The sequence below is a fragment of the Falco rusticolus genome, chromosome 3, assembly GCF_015220075.1.
Source record: "Falco rusticolus isolate bFalRus1 chromosome 3, bFalRus1.pri, whole genome shotgun sequence".
NCBI classification, from domain to species: domain Eukaryota; kingdom Metazoa; phylum Chordata; class Aves; order Falconiformes; family Falconidae; genus Falco; species Falco rusticolus.
In genome coordinates this window covers 1,164,094-1,183,259 of record NC_051189.1, presented here as the reverse complement: position 1 = coordinate 1,183,259, position 19,166 = coordinate 1,164,094, and the positions used below count along the sequence as shown (strand labels likewise).

Genomic DNA, 19,166 nt, shown 5'->3' with positions numbered 1-19,166 from the left:
TGACTATTTTACTTTCAGTGAGATGCTGTGGCAAAAACTATTTAAAATGGGCTTTCAATATGTTGACAGAGCACAGAAACTTGTTTTGATAAAGTACCTGGTTATTTTTTTAACTATCATCAGTGGTAGGATTTTTCAAGTGTACATAGTGACCTTTATTCCAGCTGTCTCATCTCTGACATCACAAGTATCCATGCCCTTTGTGGTTTGTATGTGCTAGGTATGGTGTTAATATTTGCATTATTTTGGCAGCAATGTTGCCTTTTCTAATTTTTTTTTTAAATCTCAGATCAGAGAATAAGCTCAAATTAACTGTTCTTGATCTTTCAGCTTATTAGTGCTCCTAAATCTTATCTTGATCAGTTTTGGTATAAAACGCACTGGCAGATTTTTCAAAGGAAGTTGTTCATCCTTTTCCTTCTTTGAAAACAAAATAGACTCAATTTTGGACAGATGAAACATTTATTTATTGTCTGGCAAAAGCAAACCTATCAAACAAAGTAAGTTATTCTTGAGCAGCAGCAAATAACAAAGGCTTCTAGTTGTTGGTGACTGGTGCAGCTGGATTGTCTCCAGCCCAAAGCTTCCTGCTTTGACTGCAGACATTGAAGGTGTTGGGGGCTGGTTTTATCCTGAGGGGATAATTCTTCCTTGAATACATCTGAGAAATTCAGTCTTCAGCCAGCTACTGATTACTGAACCATCACAGGAAAACTTTTCACTTTTGGCTTTGCCATATGAACCGCTTTGGGACAACTTTTCAATTTCTGAATACGTAGATGAAACTAGCTTGTGAATTATTATTATCCTTTAAGAAAATGTGGTTACATTGAGTAGCTCAAAACTTTGTGAGGAGTGGACAAGAACAATACGGTCTGTGCCTAGGACTGTTTGCCATGCTTGTGTCGCTTTACCAGCTCAGAAAACATGTTCTTTAAAATTTGAGCTCTTGGTGTTGAATTGCTATCAGATTCAATTTTCATTATGAAGAAAGTTTTGAGGATGATGGGTTATTCTTCGAAATGTGAACAAGAAAAGTCTAAACTTGAAAAGACAAGCAAAGAATTAAATTACAAATGTGTTTTTATTTGTTCATGTATTTTCATGAGGACCTTCTAATGATATAAAAATTAAAAAAAATAAAATACTTACCCAAAGGCACCAAGATTCTTAGTTTTCAAAGTTGGTGTCAGAGTCCCTGAACTAGAGGTTTCACCCATATCGTTAGCAACTGAAAGCTGTTAAACTCATTAATTTTTCTAAGTGCATTACAAAGCTGTCCGGTCTTCAAGTTTTCAGTATGTTCTGTGTTAATGAGTTTAAGAGCATTAGTACATAGTCTGTGAAATAGTACTTCTGCTCGTTTCTTAAACCCGATGCTGCTCGTTCCATTGGGGAATAATAGTTCTGTATTACCTCTTGCATAACGTTTATGATTTAGAAATCTTCATATTTGCATTTAGATTATTCTTATCCTGTCTGAGTTGTAACTAACAGATTAACTAGACTATATGGAAATTGCTTACACATCTGGCCAGGCTTATTCTTCTCAGCAGCTCTGCTGTAACTGTTTTGAGATGGAGGACCAAAACTATAGGTGGTGTTCAGTACACAAAAGCATCCCTGGTTTATACCATGGCATGAATTTTTTTTTTTTCTGTTCTGTTCTCTTCTTAATGATTCCTCAGATTATGTTTGATTTTTCTGACTATTGCTGAGTTTTGAACTTACATTTTCAGGGAACTATTTAGAAAGACAGTCAGATCTTTCCTGTTGCTTAAGAGTCAGTTTAGAGCCCATTGCTTTATCGTAAACTTTTTTGTGTATGTGCTTTGTTTTGCGTTTATTGTCACTGTAGGTAGGAGTATGTTTCAGACTAGCACCTGTCTGCATATGTGTTTATGCACGAGATTTTCTAAGCTGTAATTATACCCAGCAAAGATCAAGTCAGTGCTTTAGGGGGAGCCTGTGGAGCCACACAGGGTTAGCTGCATTGCTTCTAGGCCTCGTTGACTGTGTTAACTAGAGCTCTGTCTATAATGGCCATTTAGAAACGTAGCGTGTGGGAGCCTTAATCTCGTTTAATTCCAAGTTATTCTGTCACCAGTTACTGATTATTGAAAGACCTTTCTGTAGCTTCATTGTCCTCAAATGGAGTTGAATTTTAAGTGTATCATACACAGATAGTGGTGTAGCTGACTCAGCACATAGTATTGCAGTTTACACTGGGTATTTATTTTGTGTCTGTGTTTTTGTGTGTTTATAATTTTTAACAAATACTTCAGTTACTTGAGCAGATGTGGTTGATAATAACATTTTCTAGTGTAAACTATCCCTGAGACAAAAACATCTTGAAATCACACTTATTTTGGTGTATGTGAGGAAAAGAGCACTGAAATTTCTATTTCAATGAGATTTCTCTATTACTGAAGTTCTTAGAGCTAAATGGAGAATTTTACTGAGGATCTCTGAACCTTCCAGAGGTACGTTATCTTCTCTTGCATTTCAGACACAGTAGCTAAGAGTGGCTAAAAATCATAAGAAGCTTTGACTGCAAGTTCTTCAGTCGTAGGCATTGACCTCTTGCCTAATACATAAGGGTTGTTTTTTCCCCCATTTTTATCCATGTCTTTCCAACTTGAAAATACTTTTATCTGGTTTTCTAATGCTTCTGAGATTTTTCCGTAGTATATATTTTACTGCTTTCTCATGTTATTTAATTTGTTGCAAAGTTTAGCACTAAATGGACAACGGATTAAAAATCAAGAATGTTTTCACTTTGCACTGGATCTGGCTGGGATGGAGTTAATTTTCTTTGTAGCAGCTCATAGAATCATAGAGTCATTGAGCTTGGAAAAGGCCTTTTAGATCATCAAGTCCAACCATTAACCCAGGACTGCCAAGTCCACCACTAAACCCTATCTCTAAGCACATTTTTTGAATGCTTCCAGGGATGGTGATTCCACCACCTCCCTGGGAGGCCTGTTCCAGTGCTTGACCACCCTTTCAGTGAAGGAATTTTTCCTAATATCCAATCTAAACCTCCCCTGGGGCAACTTGGGTTCATTTTCTCTTGTCCTGTTGGCTGTTACCTGGGAGAAGAGACCGAATCCCACCTGCCTACAGCCCCCTGTCAGGTAGCTGTGAGGAACAATAAGGTCCCTCCTGAGCCTCCTTTTCTCCAGGCTGAACAACCCCAGTTCCCTCAGCTTCTCCTCAGGAGACTTGTGCTCCAGACCCTGCACCAGCTTTGCTGCTCTTCTCTGGCACACGCTCCAGCACCTCAATTTCTTTGTTGAAGTGAGGGCCCCAAAACTGAACACAGTATTCGAGGTGTGGCCTCACCAGTGCCAAGTACAGGGGGACATTTACTGCCCCTGTCCTGCTGGCCACACTGTCTCTGATACAGGCCAGGATGCCATTGGCCTCCTTGGCCACGTGGGCATCCGAGTGCAGGACCTGGCACTTCTGCTTGTTGAATTTCATACAGTTGGCATTGGCCCATCAGTCCAGCCAGTCCAGGTCCCTCTGCAGAGCCTTCCGACCCTCAAGCAGATCAACACTCCTGTCCAGCTTGGTGTTGTCTGCAAATGTCCTGAGGGTGTGCACTCAATGCCCCTGTCCAGATCATTGATAAAGACATTAACCAGGACTGGCCCCAGTACCGAGCCCTGGGGCACACCACTTGTGACCGGCCACCAGCTGGATGTAACTCCATCCACCACCCCTCTTTGGGCTCGGCCATCCAGCCAGGTTTTAACCCAGCACAGAGCACACCCATCCGAGCCATGAGCTGCCAGTGTCTCCAGGAGATGCTGTGGGAGATGGTGTCAAAGGCTTTACTGAGGTCCAGGTCGACAACATCCACAGCCTTTCCCTCATCCAGGAAGTGGGTCACCTTGTCATAGGAGGAGATCAGGTTTGTCAAGAAGGACTTGCTTTTCATAAACTCACGCTGGCTGGGCCTGAAACCCTGGCTGTCCTGTATGTGCCATGTGATGATGCTCAGGATGATCTGCTCCATAACCTTCCCTGGCACTGAGGTCAGGCTGACAGGCCTGTAGTTCCCCAGATCCTCCTTCCAACCCTTCTCGTAGATGGGCATCACATTGGCTGACCTCCAGCCTCTGGGACCTCTCCAGTTAGCTAAGACTGCTGATAAATGATGGAGAGCAACTTGGTGAGCTCTTCTGTCAGCTCCCTCAGTATGCTCAGGTGGATCCCGTCTGGCCCCATTGACTTGTGCATGTCTAAGTGGAGCAGCAGGTCACTAATTGTTCCCTCCTGGACTGTGGGGACTTCATTCTGCTCCTCCCTGTCCTCAAACACAGGGGGCTGAGTACCCTGACAGTAACTGGTACTGCTATTAAAGACTGAGACAAAGAAGGCATCAGGACCTCAGCCTTTTCCTCATCCTTTGTGGGAATGTTCCCCACCACAATCAATTAACAGATGGAGATTATCCTTGGCCCTCCTTTTGTTTCTAATGTATTTGTAAAAACATTTTTGTTCTTTTATGGCAGTAGCCAGCTTAAGTTCTAGCTGGGCTTTCACCTTTCTAATTTTCTCCCTGCATAACTAATGACATCCTTATAGTCCTCTTAGAGTTGCTTGCCCCTTCTTCCAAAGGTAGTAAATTCTTTTTTTTCCCTGAATTCTCTTTTTTTTCCCCTGATGCGGTGTTTTTGATTTGTGACCAAAATAATGCTGATGACACACTAATTTTTAGTTGTTGCTAAAGTATGCTAAACATATAAATAATGGAAAAATATATTGATATTCCATGTGATATTCTTTATTGAGAGAAAAATAATACATGATTTGAGCTGCAGATACAGTATTAGGAAAGGTTTCCAATTGATAAAATGTTTTGCTGCCTTTTATAGATCCACAAAGGGAGTGTTGAAATCCTTATCAAATTGGACATTTAAACTTAAAATGAATAAATTACTACAGAACTCTATTGAACCTGCAGTATATATTGGTCAGAGGTAAAACTGGTGGATATAACAGGCCTTTGCTGCTCTCTGCTTGCGTGATCAGTGATCCACACTGACCTCCCAGAGGTCGGAATCTCGTTGATAGTTCTCCCACTCTTTCAGGAGTCACCAAGCCTTACTGGTTACTGACATCTTCTGTGCATCGAATTAAATCGTTTGATGCATAATGACCACCTTCTGAGCCAATTCACTAAAACAGCACGAAAAAAGTGTTACTTTTTTGCACCTGCGGCGGGCTGGCCATGCCGGAGGGCAGGTGCCCCCCTGCCCGCTCTGTCCCTGCCCTCCTCAGCCGGGCAGGGGGCAGAGAATGTAACGACAGGCCCGTGGGTCGGGGTGGGGGCAGGGAGAGGTCGCTCCCCAGTGACCGTCACAGGCACAACCCAGGTCTGCCCCGGGGAAAGTCAGAGCGGGCCAGTGAGAAATAAACCCGACCCTCAAAGCACCTTCCGCAGCGCTCCCTTCTCCCCGGGCGCAGCTCGGCTCCTGCCCGTCCCTGCCCCCTCCCAGCAGCAGCACAGGGCTACGGGCACTGAGGGCCGCGCTCAGCTTCTCGCTCCTTGTCTCCCCCGCTCCTCGTTCCTCTCCTTCCCTGCCGCAGCGTGTCCCCCCCGCGGGCGCAGCCCCCCCGGCCGAGCCGGCCCCAGCCCCCCCGCCCCCGGGGGCACAGGCCCTGCCCCAGCCCGGCCCCAGCCCGGGCTCCTCCCCGCGGGGCCACAGGCCCTGCCCGGCGCTGCCCCGGCGCCGCTGCCCGCGGGTCACAGCCCCCTGCGGGCACCCCCTGCCCCGGGGGGGGCCCTGCCCGGGCTGCGGGGGGGGAGCTGCTCCCCCGGGGGCTCCGCGGGCCGGGGGCGCCGCGGGCTGGGGGGGAATCTCTGCTCCGGGCCGGGAGCGGCTCCGGCCCCTCCGGCGCTGCCCGGGGGCTGCAGGGCCGCGGCTCCCACACAGCTCGCTCCTCTCCCGCTGCAAGTTGCTGTGCGGGTTGTTCCCGCTTCTTCAATACGTTCTCTCAGAGGCGCTGCCGCCGGCGCTGATGGGCTCGGCCTGGGCCGCCGGCGGGGCCGTCCTGCAGCGTGTCCATCCCAGCGGCGGGGCCATCCCAGCCGTGTGTCCATCCCAGCGGCGGGTCCATCTCACGGTGCCAGGAACTGGCCTCGTGTGACACAGGGGAAGCTTCTGGCACCTTCTCACAGAAGCCCCCCCTGTACCACACCCCCTAACTACTACCCCCCAACTACGAAAACCTTGCCATGCAAACCCAATACAGCACAGAATTAAAATATGTCTGTTGTGCTTACAAATCCTAATTGTACATGCTCTCTTCAGGAGGGGGCAAATTTGCTTAGGAAAGTTGCTGTGATTCAAGCAGAGCTGTGTCTACACCTATTTATTTTTATTTGGTTAAAACAAATTAATGTTTTTGACTAATGATTTGGATCTGGCTGGCTGGTGGTGCTGCCATCCATTCTCTTTATTGGAAGACAAAACTGGAGGTGTTGAGGTTGCTCCTGAACAGCCATGTGTCTTTACTGTGTCTGCCCCCAGCCAGAAAACAGGGCCGCTTCAGCCTCTGCCGCTGGGGCGGGATGGGTTCAAGGCTTTTGGCTGTTGCTGGATTGAAGCAGTTCCCCAGCAGCTGCCTCTAAGGTCAGTTGTTTTGGGAGGCAGGCAACAGGTAATTATTTTAACCACCATCCCTCTCCCACACCACAGCATAGCTGAATCGCTGACAGATAGAAGGGAGGACATTTGATGCCTGGGGAATGGGATTTGGGTGGAAGACAGATTACAGCAGTGGACAGGTTCTCTTCTCTGGAGTGAACCATTCATTCCTACTGAATTGGGAGCCTGCATAATTCTTAAAGTTGGCACTTTTGGCCTTAGTTTAAAATGGTTTTGCCATTCAGTTAGATTCTGATTTGACTGAATTCTTTCTGTGAGTTGTATGTCAGTTTGTGCAGGAGAACCGATTTCATGTGTTCATTTTGAATGGCCAGTTTACTTTTTTTTCCAAGCTGCTCTCTTGCTACTATGAAATACCGACATCTTGTAGGGTATAAAAAAATAGTAATTTGAATGAATGGTAGTTTAAAAACGTGCCAGTTGAGGATGTGTAGCTGTGCCTGCAGAAAGTTGTGCATCCGGTTATGAATGTAGAGAGCAATACCTTCAATTAATGACTGAAATAAAATCATGGGACAGATGAACAATCCAGTTTGACAGAAGTCTGCAAGCAGTGATTGTTTCAGAGTTGACAGTAGCTTTACTTGTCAACACAGACATGACCATTTCTTAGATGTGTTAGAAGGCACAAGGCATGGTGCTGTATTTCTTGCACAAACAGAAACAGGCATTTAAAATGCCTGTAGCTAGATAGGGGAGGTCAGTTTATTTGTCTGTTGAATCAAAGTCAGCTGACAAAGTGCTAAACTGACTGCTTAGCAAGGGAGATGCAAAGTGAGGCAGTTTGTGTAAATAAATCTGTTTAGGAGCAAGCATTACTGCTTGGAGAAACTTTGCTTATCTATGCTAAATTGCATATACTCAATTTTCTGATAAACCGTCTTACAAATCACTTGTGGGTGTTCCTTTATAATTCAACAAGAATTGTTACATTGTACAGGTTGTCCTAGCTGTGAGAGGCAAAACACTTTGACAATTTTTTTCCAAGAAGACAACTAAATTACTCATGATATGCTACCATATTATGGAAAGACAGTCTGAGCCCTGTGGTCAAAGTTGAAGCTCTTGTTTTTCATTAAAATGTGCTTTTGTCTCCCTCTTAATCCTTCCTTAAAGCACACCTTCTAGTTCAGGGTTTTTTGGTATAGAGAGAGTTCAGGAAGAAAGCAGCTGTCATTGGGAGTTAAGATTTTTTTTTGTTTGGTGATTCGCTGGGGAACGTTAGTTCTGGCTTTTTTTTTAAGTCTCTTTCAGGTACACATAGACTATGAAATAGTTATGTTTGTAGCAAAAAGTATTGGCAATGTGTGCAGCCCCAGCTCCTTACCAACAAACAGTTTCTGGAAGATGCTTGTTCCTTCTCCAGAAGGGGAAGAATGGGGCTACTGTCATCAATGTCCATCAGATTAGTGAATAAATTTTCACATTTAAGTGTCAAAACTTGAGTTGACCACTCGGTAGAGAGGAGACAATTTTTTAATTTTTTTTTTATCATGTGAGTGTTGAGAAGGTTCATACAACTATTCAGTGCTAATTGAAGATGTATGATCAGCAAATAAGTTGAATTTTCTCACTTGCCTGTTTTTGGCCAATATATGTATGGTGGGGTTTTTTTCCTATTAATGTAATTTGCATGGCACTCGATACCTTCCTTGCATCTTTGCAGACGCTGAGTGTAGTCCTCCTGTTAGCTGCTGGATGTTCTCAGCTCGTATTGAGAAGATGGAAATTGAGATTCAGTCCTTTGTTTGAAGTACAGATAGCTTTGGGGTTTTAAAGAAAATATTTTCACATGGGTATAATCTTCATATTTATGCTTAGCATCCATGTACAAGTTTTCTATGAATATGCAATAGCAACTTTGTAGTAAAGAAATATTTTTATTTTGCATTTCTGTATATTATTTTAAAATCTTTTTGAATAGCATTTTTGGATGTCTGTTTAGAAAGCAGGGTGTCACAGTGAACTGTATTTATTGTAACATGTCTGTTCTTTTCTAGAGCTCTTATCTTTGGTTGAAGCAAAGGAACTAGCAAACTGATCTGCCTGATAGAGGCACATTATGAAAGAAAACCAGCATGAAGCATTTGTTAGCTTGTGACTATGGTAGTAGTTAATCATTAGTGTGGATCACTAACAAACTCAAGTCTGTGTTTTGTCCTTTTCTTCCTCTTCTTCCTCTTCTTCTTTTCTTCCGTTTCTAGTAGAATTCCAGTATTCAAAATTGATGGAGTTAACAGGTTAACGTGAAGAGCATGAAAAGGCAATAAAATGGCTTTGTTGTTTGGTTTCAACTACTTTAGTTCCTCATAAAACTGACTAACTCTTACTTTGTCATAGTTAGAAAGGAGAATTTAGGAGTAGGGTGCTTGGATTCTGTTTGTATGCCTACTAGGAATTCATTGTGTGATCCCAAAGAAAATGGAAAAAATTCTGTTGTCCTTATCACAGCTTTCCTTTCAATCTATAGTTCTGGATTTCTTTTAGCTAAAACATGCAAAAAATGACTTGGAGTTTTGTCCACAGGTATATAAAATCTTAACTCCCCCAACAGTATCACTAACTCTTGCTGTCCACTGAACAAAACCAGAGTAATAAACCCAGTTAATATTTGTATTTGTTATGTAGCAGTACGTGAAGCAGCCTCAGGGAAACACAATTTAATGAAAAGTTCACATTCTTTGTGTATTCTGATTCTTTGTGAGCAGACTTTCTTCTGTTGCCTGACCTGGTCCTGCTGTGAAATATGTGATGATTCATTGTATTGTTGATAATAAACTAACAGAGGCTGTTTATTGAGGCAATGTGGAAAAATGTGTTTGTTTCCCCCCATGCTCCTTCATCATGCCAAAAGAAAACACTGCAGAAGCAGTTTCTTGTCGAAGGGGATATTTCCTTATATTCAAATATCCCTTTAAAGTATTGCAGAAAAGTGTCGGTGTTACAATTATATAGTTTCAATATCAGTCAGTAATTTACAACTATATTAAGGAGTTAAGTGGGGATGGGATGAGAACCTTCATACCTATAAAGTAGCAATATTTTCCAAAATAATAGAAATTGAATGAGGAAAAGGTAGTTGAGAAGAGGTATATATCAAGGAATTTCTCTAACAAAATTGAAAAAATCATTAGCAGGTACTGAAAAGCAGGGGCAGGGCTCTCAAGATAATTTTGTATCATCTAGAAATGGGAAGCTGGGGCAAAAACATTGCTAATGACTCCGTAGCAAGATAGCTTGCTAACAGTGTGCGAACTCAGTTTGCTCTGTGATTGTTGCTCATGCTTGGTATTGTAAATATGAATTTCAAATGTACAGATTAGCATCAAGTCATTAATCGTTGTTAGTATACATACTTCTGCCTCAATATGCCTGAGAAATCTAAACTAATTCCTACATACCTTGTTTCCTTCTGGGTTTGTATCTGGTGAAGAGCTTGCAGTTTATCCAGGTGGTAATTACATGATCAGTCCTAACTATGCTACTCTAGTTTGTGCTTGTGTCCTTCATTTTTTTAAGGAACAGACAGTACTCTTTAGCCCTTTGTTTCATTAAGGGTAAGACCATGGGAACAGTCTTGTTTGAATCTCAGATGAATATTAACAAAATATTACTGAAATTAAACCACAGCCATTTCCATATAGCATGTCTTTCCACTGTTTTGCTATTTGCATGTCATAAACTCTAGACACACTACAGCTTTGCTGTTACCATTTTTAATTTATATATTTTTCCCTATCTCAGTAGAGCAGCTACAGCACATTATGAATATACATTGAATGACTTACTCTGGAGATCATGTCAGCTACTTTCAATTCAGAGGAAACCAAAAACAAACAAACAAAAAACCAAAACAGACAAAAAAACCCCCAACAACAACAAAAAAATTCACTGGGTTCATTTATAGTTTTCTTCCATCGGTTTTTGCTCTCCATACTCAATACCTCTGGAACATTTGCATGCCTTAATTTGCCAAGTTTGTTTTCTCTAGCCTGCATCTTCTACCACTTCATCTAAGATAAAGAAATTTTGTTGGTATAAACTTACAGGCCTCTGTTTTTATTCTTTATGCTGCTAATTCTTTATATACAAGCATTTTTATTATTTCATTTTTAGAATTTCAGTGAGGAATTCCTCATTTGCTTTAAGAAAGAAATAGCTTCTCGGAACAACTTAGCTGATCAGTGATTTTTCATTCTAACTTCTATTGCATTGCTTTCTAGTTAACAGGTCCAAAAGTTAACCAACTTAAGAGACTGAAGACACTCTGAACAGCAGCAGTTAGGGAATGACTTAGAAGTGCAGGCCTTCAAAATGAAGAGTTATGTGTCAGGAGACAGTTTGAACCAAAGTACTATTTTGAATTTTAATTACTGAATCAATTCTGTGAAAGAAAATTGTGTTTCTGGCTATTGATTCACAGTAACAGTGGGTGAAAAAAGCCTAATCCAGAGAGGCTGTCTGAAGACTTTCCATTAAATAAGATAGATAATGAATCCAGTACTAGAAGAAATAATCCTGAAGTCATCAGAACAATTACATATGGAAAGGAGAAAAATAATTTTTCATTGATAGTGAAATCATAAGAAATTCTACAAAGTTTGTAGAATTTTCAATAAGATCCACAATAATATTAAGATAATTTAGAAACACAAATGTTTCTGAGGGTCCAGAAACGCTCAGAAAACTTTGAAAAGTTTTAAATTTTTTGTCTGGATTCTCTGTTTGTGTAAGTATCACACTGGTTTTATTAAATAGAGGGAAAATACTCCCTTTTAGGGATTTGTCCAGCACGTCTTGTTATGATTACATGTATTTCTTTCTAGAGTAGCATTAATTTCTTCTAATTCTTTCTTGTGGTGGTAGTGACTGTGTTACCCCATTTCTTTTGTACATAGTTACATTCTTTTTGATGTTTACTCTTTAGGTAATGATTCTGACGTTGACCTTGACAGGAAGGAAGATGAGCGAGAAAAAACTCCAAAGAGGTCCAGAGCTCAGAAAACAGAGAAAACACCATCAACTAAGGAGACTGAACAAGTTTCAGGAGCTAAAAATCCTATTATAAGTGTGGTTTTGACAGCCCATGAAGCTATTCCAGGTAATCAGAATCACCGATTATATAATCAAATTTGGTTTTGCCCATGCTAACACTGTATAAAATAGTCACTGGTCTAAGACTTAACTGCTTGGGGTATTTATTAGCTGAAAAGTATTTAGTATGATTTGATTAACTTGATACAGAATCTCTGTATCTGACAGCTGTATAATTTTAGAACTGCCGGCACATTTCTTCATAGGTATGACAAATGCTGGACCTGGATGTAGTTATCTGCACTAACATCAGTTATGTTTAGTCTGTGAATAGTTTTAAAGAAGAAAATGAAAAATACAGTGTCCAAAGGACAGGAAAGTATTTTTCCCCTGTAATATCTTTATTACAGCCCTTGATTTTTGTATATATTTATGATAAATGTAAATTTGTTTATGAAAACACACACAGCTTAGTATATATATAACTTTAATATTTCTGTATACAAATAATTTGGCAGAAAATTTGTATATATATTTGCAAATCAAATAAAGTCTCTATATAAGGATTAAAATATTCTTAATCCTTAAATTTCTATAGTACCTTTTCATCAAAGGATTTTGGAATAATTTCAAACTATTTATTTTAAAATTAGACGTGCATTTGCCTGTTTATATAAACCATTCACTCACCTGACTGACAGGATCCCTTTTTAACAGTTCTGTGCATTATTTTCAGCTTTGCAGTTTTATTGTTCTCCTTTTCATTATTGCTAACGTTTCTGAGTATTTCTTCTGCTTACAGCTCTCAGAACAACTACAATGTTTATATTTATTTTATTGTTGTAGTTTGGAAGTTAGCTGAATTTTTTTGTGTTGTTCGATATCTTTTGATGTTGAGATCTGTGATATGCTTTGACTTTTTGGTAAATGCAGAATTTGCTTTTGTTTGCTAAAGTTTGCTAAAATGCATTTCTAATTACAATGGTAAGAGGAAACTGGATGAGCTCACCTGCTAATAGCCTGTGTGCTTAGAAGGTAAGTGAAAAACACCTTCACATTCACTGTTTGAGAAACATCACACAGGGTTTTGGACTTCAGCTGAGCTGTTAAAAATTTGTCTTGCGATATTGTAAATACAGTGGAAAGTGGAAGAGGACTGGTGAGCACTTGAAGTGTGGGGACCCAGCTTCAGGGTGGTTTGAGGTCTGCGCCATTTCATTTCACTAACTGCAGGCCCCTTTCTCTTGTGTGATGTAACCCTGGGCTCTTTTCTAGCTGTTGCTAGACACTCATTTTCCTGCTGTGTCTCCCACCTCTTTTGCCTCTTTCCCCCTGCATGTAGCTTTTTCCCCATCCTGGTGCCCATTCCCCTCACTGCCATATGTGATGCTGCCTTCTTGTCCTCCTTTGTATGGGCGAACGTGAGCGTGCAATGGCTGGTTAAGGGGCTCATGAAGGTGTTAGTAAATGGATTCATATAGGTGTTCGTATGGATTTATACACTGATCCTCCCTTCCTCAAGGCTTTTGGGAAGACCTGTAATTGGGGTCTCCTCTCTCTAGTTGCTGAATTTTATAAACCTTTAAGAATCTTTCTCTTTGAGATCTTTAAATTTCTGGCGAGGATAGGAGAATTTTCAAGAGAGGAAGGAGAGACATGGTAGACAGTGCAATCAAAGACCCATTTTCTTGGGAAACAAACCTAAAGAGGTAAATGAAATAATAGTAAATACAGATATTGAAGAAAATGTAGTAAGCATTTGATGTGGTAGAGGAGGGTGCCTACAGAGCATTGACAACAGCTTTTTGACACACGGTGGAGGAGCCCAGTATGTTGGTATGAGATGGTAAAAGACCTTGCTGGAGCTGGTAGTTTGGAGAGTGCTGCGACAGTGAGGCAGTGGCACAGGTGCCCCATCCCTGGCAGTGCTCAAGGCCAGGCTGGACGGGGCTTGGAGCAACCTGGTCTGGTGGAAGGTGTCCCTGCCCATGGCAGGGGGGTGGGAACTGGATGATCTTTAAGGTCCCTTCCAACCCAAACCGTTCTGTGATTCTGTAACAAGAGGCACCCAAAGATGTTGAAGAGAGGGAATGCTGTGTTCGTGAACACGTATGTCAGGTACCAGATTAAACATAGTACATATTTTTGTAAGCATTGGAATTAAGAATGAGAGTGAAGAACTACAATTATATGCACAGCTAAAATTACTTTGTTTTGAATGGCAGATACTTTTGTTCATAGTCTATTTTTAAGAACCAGCGAATAAACTCTGCCAAATATTCAGTCTTCTGCTTTTTTATGTATTTTATTTCCCATGTTTAAATTCTGTAATACCATCAAGGCTTCCAAAACCAATTTATTATTCATGCTCAATTAGGTTGAATCAGGGGAGATTCTACTCTGAACATTTAAATTGGTTTTCTGTGTGTCTTGTAATATTTTAAAGACTCAGATTGTTACTTGGAGAGTTCTTTTAAGTTCCTGTGAAGACAGTCAATGGTACCATTCTTGCTTTTTGTGGTAGAGCTCAAGATACGCAGAAATTGTGTGAAATATTTAAAACATTGATGCTGATTGTTTTTTGGTTTCTAAAGGAGTTGGATTTTTTTCCCCTACAAGTTCTTAATATAACACTCAGCCACTTTTTCTCTCCCTGATTTCCACTGAGGAACCACCACGTGTAAAAGGCCAGTGTTCCCCTGCTACTATACCCAAGTATGAACACTTGGTGCCCTCTCCCATTGAGATTTTTAGGAAGCAGGGAAAATTGGATACTGTTATTTTGCTTACTATTTTGGGACTGACTTAGTGTAACTGGTAACAGTCTTTTCTGTTTAAGATTACTTTTTTTGTAGCTTACGGAACGATGGTTGTGGGTTTATGACACATCTGAGTGGATTTAATATCAGACTGTTGCCAAGGGAACTTTCCTGCTTCTTTCTGATTTCACGGTTCACTTCCCCTTTCGTGTACCAGCACTAGTGCTTGTGTCAGCCTGTGAAACTGGTTCAAAAACCTGCTAAAATATATACACATACATATGCATACACACACACATACACATTTTCTTTGTCATAATTTGTTTTCTACCAGTTTTGCTTACTGAAATGACTCACATTGGGGCCATGCAAGTTTCAAAAGTGGGAAGAGGGAAAGTAGTGACCAAATGAGTATCTCAGGAGAAAGGAGGAGGATCAGGGTATTCCTTTTTAAAGCAGCAGGGACAGTAAGTATAGGCTGCTGTCACGCCCCTTGCCCCAGCCCCTGGCCACACATTCCTGTTCTTTGGATCGTTTTGCCTGTTTATGCAGTTGTGTGGTAAAGCCCACCAAAAAACTAATTATGTATTTGCAAAAGGAGGGACATGGTGCTGATCTTAGCCAGATCCCTTCTTTGATCCTCTTGATCTTTGTAAACTCCTGTGCTGGCATTTCTAAGGCATCACGAATGTGTAGTTGATGGAGGGCTAGAGAAAAGCTAACCTTGTTGATGTTGTGGAATTAAGCAAGGTTTGGAAAATTAGAGCTTTTCCCTCTGAATGTGAGCAGGTATCTGTGTTACCGTGGGGTTACAGATGGATTTAGCTCAGCCAATCTAATGTCCAGCTCTGTTGAAAGGGATAGTAATCTTCATTCCTATAGGCACAGGCCTATGTTTCTATTTCTTTGTCCGAGTTAAAGTGTGTTTAACCTCATGGTGAGCTAGCCTATAAAAATATTAAGAGGGTGTTTTGCCTTTTTTTAAGCTTTATTTTGGGGGTGAGGGGTAGGTTTGCATGGGGAACATTGGGGGGTTATGGCTAGGGTTAGTTTCTGTTGGTTTCACTTTCAGAACTCTCGTACCAGGGGTTGTATGCATTTGAAGCCCATTCCATATGGTATTGTAGAAACTGAAAAAATAGATTCCTTCAAGAAGAGGTTGTAAGAAACAAATATTTACTTCATACCCATAGCAAATTATTGTACCCATGCAGACCAGATTACCTACATTATGAATTTTTTAAAAAACCTTAAGCTACAGTGCTTTTTTTTTTTTCTTTTTAATAAGGGTTCATCTAGTCAGATCAGTTGTCTCTAAAGGTGGCTTGAAGCATCTCTACAGGAAGGATGAAAGAAACTTGCTATGTAAAGCCTCCCAGATTCTGGCAGCCACGGAGCTGGTAGTTGCATCTGGATCATCATATTTAATACATCTCTATTAATTTGTCTAAATCCCTTCTTGAATACTTTTATTTCAGTCTCTGTAACATTGTGCAGTAATTGTTCCATAATTTAATTACACACAGGGTGGAAGTGTACATTCTTTCGTTTTGTTTTAAGACTGCTGGCTGCTTATTTCTTCAAACCACTTTTTGTTCATGGTTTATGAGATAATGACTATTCACACTTTTTTGACAGTATTGCTAATTTTAGAGGTCTTTCTGATACTCCTCTTGCATTTATCTCTCTTCCAAGCTGTTGCATTTATCTCTCTTCCAAGCTGAAGGTCTCTGAGGTACATATCACTTTTCCAAACAAAATACTTCTGATTTTGTCTTTGTTACTGTTTTCTGGTTCTTCTGTATCCTTTTTTGTTGCCCGTACTTGAAGTTGTAGGAGGTTCATGGAATTCAGTTGGGTTTTAGTAGGAATTTGGTGGTTGTTGTCTCCTGTTTTATTTCTGATCCATTCCTAAGCGTTCCTTCCATTGTGATTACCTTTTAGGGTGTTGATAAGTCTTGGAGAGCTTTGTAGTAAAGGGCAAGCTACTTTTCCAAGGGGCAGACTGTAAGAGATTAGAGGCCATCACTGAGTTTGAGCCAGAGATAAGGCATGCTGGGTAATGCTTATCCGCAGCAGTTGCTGTCAGAATGTCATGAGGAACTCAAATCTTATTACTCTTAAAGCAGATTTATTTAGAACAGATGATATTGACTGAAAAGAGGAAAGCAAAAGGCATAAAATCCGTCTAGTAAACTGAAGTCCATTTTGCATTTAAAATAAAGATAGAATAGTGCTGGAGGAAGGGTTTTAGTGAAAGAAATGATCATTACAGTTAACCTCTTTTTTTCTCCTGATACTTGTGTTCTTGAAATGATTGTCCAGGGAAACAGTTATGAAAGCTTTTATCTTCCTTATTGGCATATGGTATTTTTAATGGAAAACCAGACCTTGTATCCGTTTGCCTTGCTCTTACGCTTCTCCCTAGCCTGTTGAGAGCATTCTTTCTGGATGTGAGATGTGTGGGTTCACTACTTACTAGGCTGCCTAGAAACCAATTTTCTCACTTTCTGGGCATATGCTTTAGTCATTAGTTTATGGTACAGCAGTGATTGCTGTGGCTACATACTTAGGCAGCATCCCCAGTGGCTGAAGGCATCTAATGTTTCTTAGTGCTTCTGTATCTTCTAAGGGTAGGAAGTAACTACTTAACATGAGGGGACATAATTGCCTACTGTGAGTAAGTACTCTGTCAGTATGTTTGAAGACTTGGATCTCCCTCTTTAGGTTTTTGAGTCGTTTGTCTTTATTAACTGCAGAGGGAATTTAGAAGCAGTAATACTAGGATGACCTGGAGTCTGCTATCCATCCAAGCGTGCAAAATACTGGTGAGTTAGTACTTACCTAGTTCACCTAATTTAGGTGATTGAAAAGTTATACTGGTAGCACAAAAGTCTGTTAAACAGTTCAGCAGGAAGTGCTCGAACATCCTGCAAGGCAGAAGGGCAGAGAGGAGGTTCAGTGCAGAGCATTACTGAGGATCTGCCTTACATTCCAGAAATGGGAGGTCTGAAGGAGCTGGCCATGCATACAGAGCAGTTCAAGGTCCTTTTTTTTTAACTGAGTCTTTCTAAATATAGAAGAATTTGCTTCTGTTTTAGAAACGCTGAACTATGGGAACACTAGTCCGGTGTCTAATGTCTGTTTTATCATTTTTCTACTGAAGCCACTGATTGAACCGTGTCTCCTGTATATGTAATGACAAGCTCCCGTCTCGCTGGGCTACTACAGCGCAGTTGGGGAGGTGCAGTCCTGCTGGACAGCCTGGCATTTGTGGGAGAGGGAGTGACAGAGGGAATAGGAAGTTAAAATATTCTGATAACATTCGGGTTCAAAACTTGGAAGACCAGTTCTGATCAACTGGCAGAATCTTTAGTACAGAACTGAAAGCATTATTAAAAAACAACAGTCAAAAAAAGCCATTTTTAGATCCAGCCAGTTCAGTGAGTGGCAGAGGTATTACAGTCTGTTTAGTTGCAGTGTTGGCTGACATCCCATCTGATACAAAAGGCTGCAATAGCCTTACACACTTGCAAATGGCCTCTTCTCAAAATATCTCAGTTTCCCACTTTAAATCACTCTGAAGGACCCACAGGATCTCCATCTTTCTCCCTTGTCTATAGCACTGCTTTCCCCCACTTAATATCTTTTAAGTCTTTCACACATGTTGTTGAGTAACCCCACTTACTTCTGATTTTTCCCATATACTCTACCTGCCTTTTTCCTGAAGCTTTTTGGTGGTCTACAGGCTAAAAGTTTTTTTAGGGAAACTAGATTTAATAATTTGCTAACCAGCTAGTTTTCTTTGGACTTTGTACTCTTTGTGGTTTAGTTTTGTTGTTCTTATAATTGCTGTTTCAGAGACCGCATGTTAATACTGCATATATTTTGTAAATAATATCTTCAGCAACATGCTCTGCAATGGAGCAAGAATTAATTTCATCCTTTTGTTAAAGGAAAAGCTCATGCATCATTCTTTGAACTTCTTTCTATTCAGATGTTTCATTTTATATAGAGAATATATGAATAACAGAATCTGTTAAAAATATGTTGAGTATGTTGACTCTGTCTTTTGCTTTCTAGGCTCTCATGTTTCAGGTTTCTGTGATCCTTATTGTAAATGCTTTCCTCTGTCACAAAGCTGTACTGTACTTCCCCCACCCCCACCCCTCCCCCCTGCCTTCTAATCAGGTGAATTGAAATGAGATCAGATACTAATGTAATATCCAGGAAAAAATATAAAGGGAAACTTACCAAATTTCAGTTTTACCTGAAGTTGTTAACTTCACTATTTAATTCAAAGATATTTTCATGTGCGACCTCTCGTGCTTCCCTGTCCCCAGTGTATGATAGAACAGTCTTTAATTACAGGTCCTGTAATATTTTTTTCCTAGGATGGATGGGTGTTCATCTATTACTACATATTCAATGTCTTGTTTTCTTTTTGTTAATTAGTATATGGTGTGTCTCATTTACTATTAATTTTCCATTATCAGACCAGAAAGCAAAATTTATTTTTTCCAAGATTTTTCTATAATACTTGTTAGTAGAACATGAAGATTTCACAAATACGTATATAATTGTAATATTTATATGTGAACAAGTATGTAAATATACAAATACATATAAATTCAACTTTTGAAAATAATGGCATTCCCATTGAACACATGTATAGATGTATTATAGACAG

General features: G+C 40.5%; 1 protein-coding gene across 3 annotated transcripts in view; it reads left to right on the top strand.

Annotated features, from left to right (window-relative positions):
* Window positions 1-19,166, top strand: part of ZFAT (zinc finger and AT-hook domain containing) — a 129,672-nt gene that overhangs the window by 56,538 nt on the left and 53,968 nt on the right. For all 3 annotated transcript variants that reach the window (XM_037382321.1, XM_037382320.1, XM_037382322.1), the window contains one exon: window positions 11,611-11,784. In XM_037382321.1, the coding sequence (XP_037238218.1) occupies window positions 11,611-11,784 (174 nt within the window). The remainder of the gene's footprint in view (window positions 1-11,610; window positions 11,785-19,166) is intronic.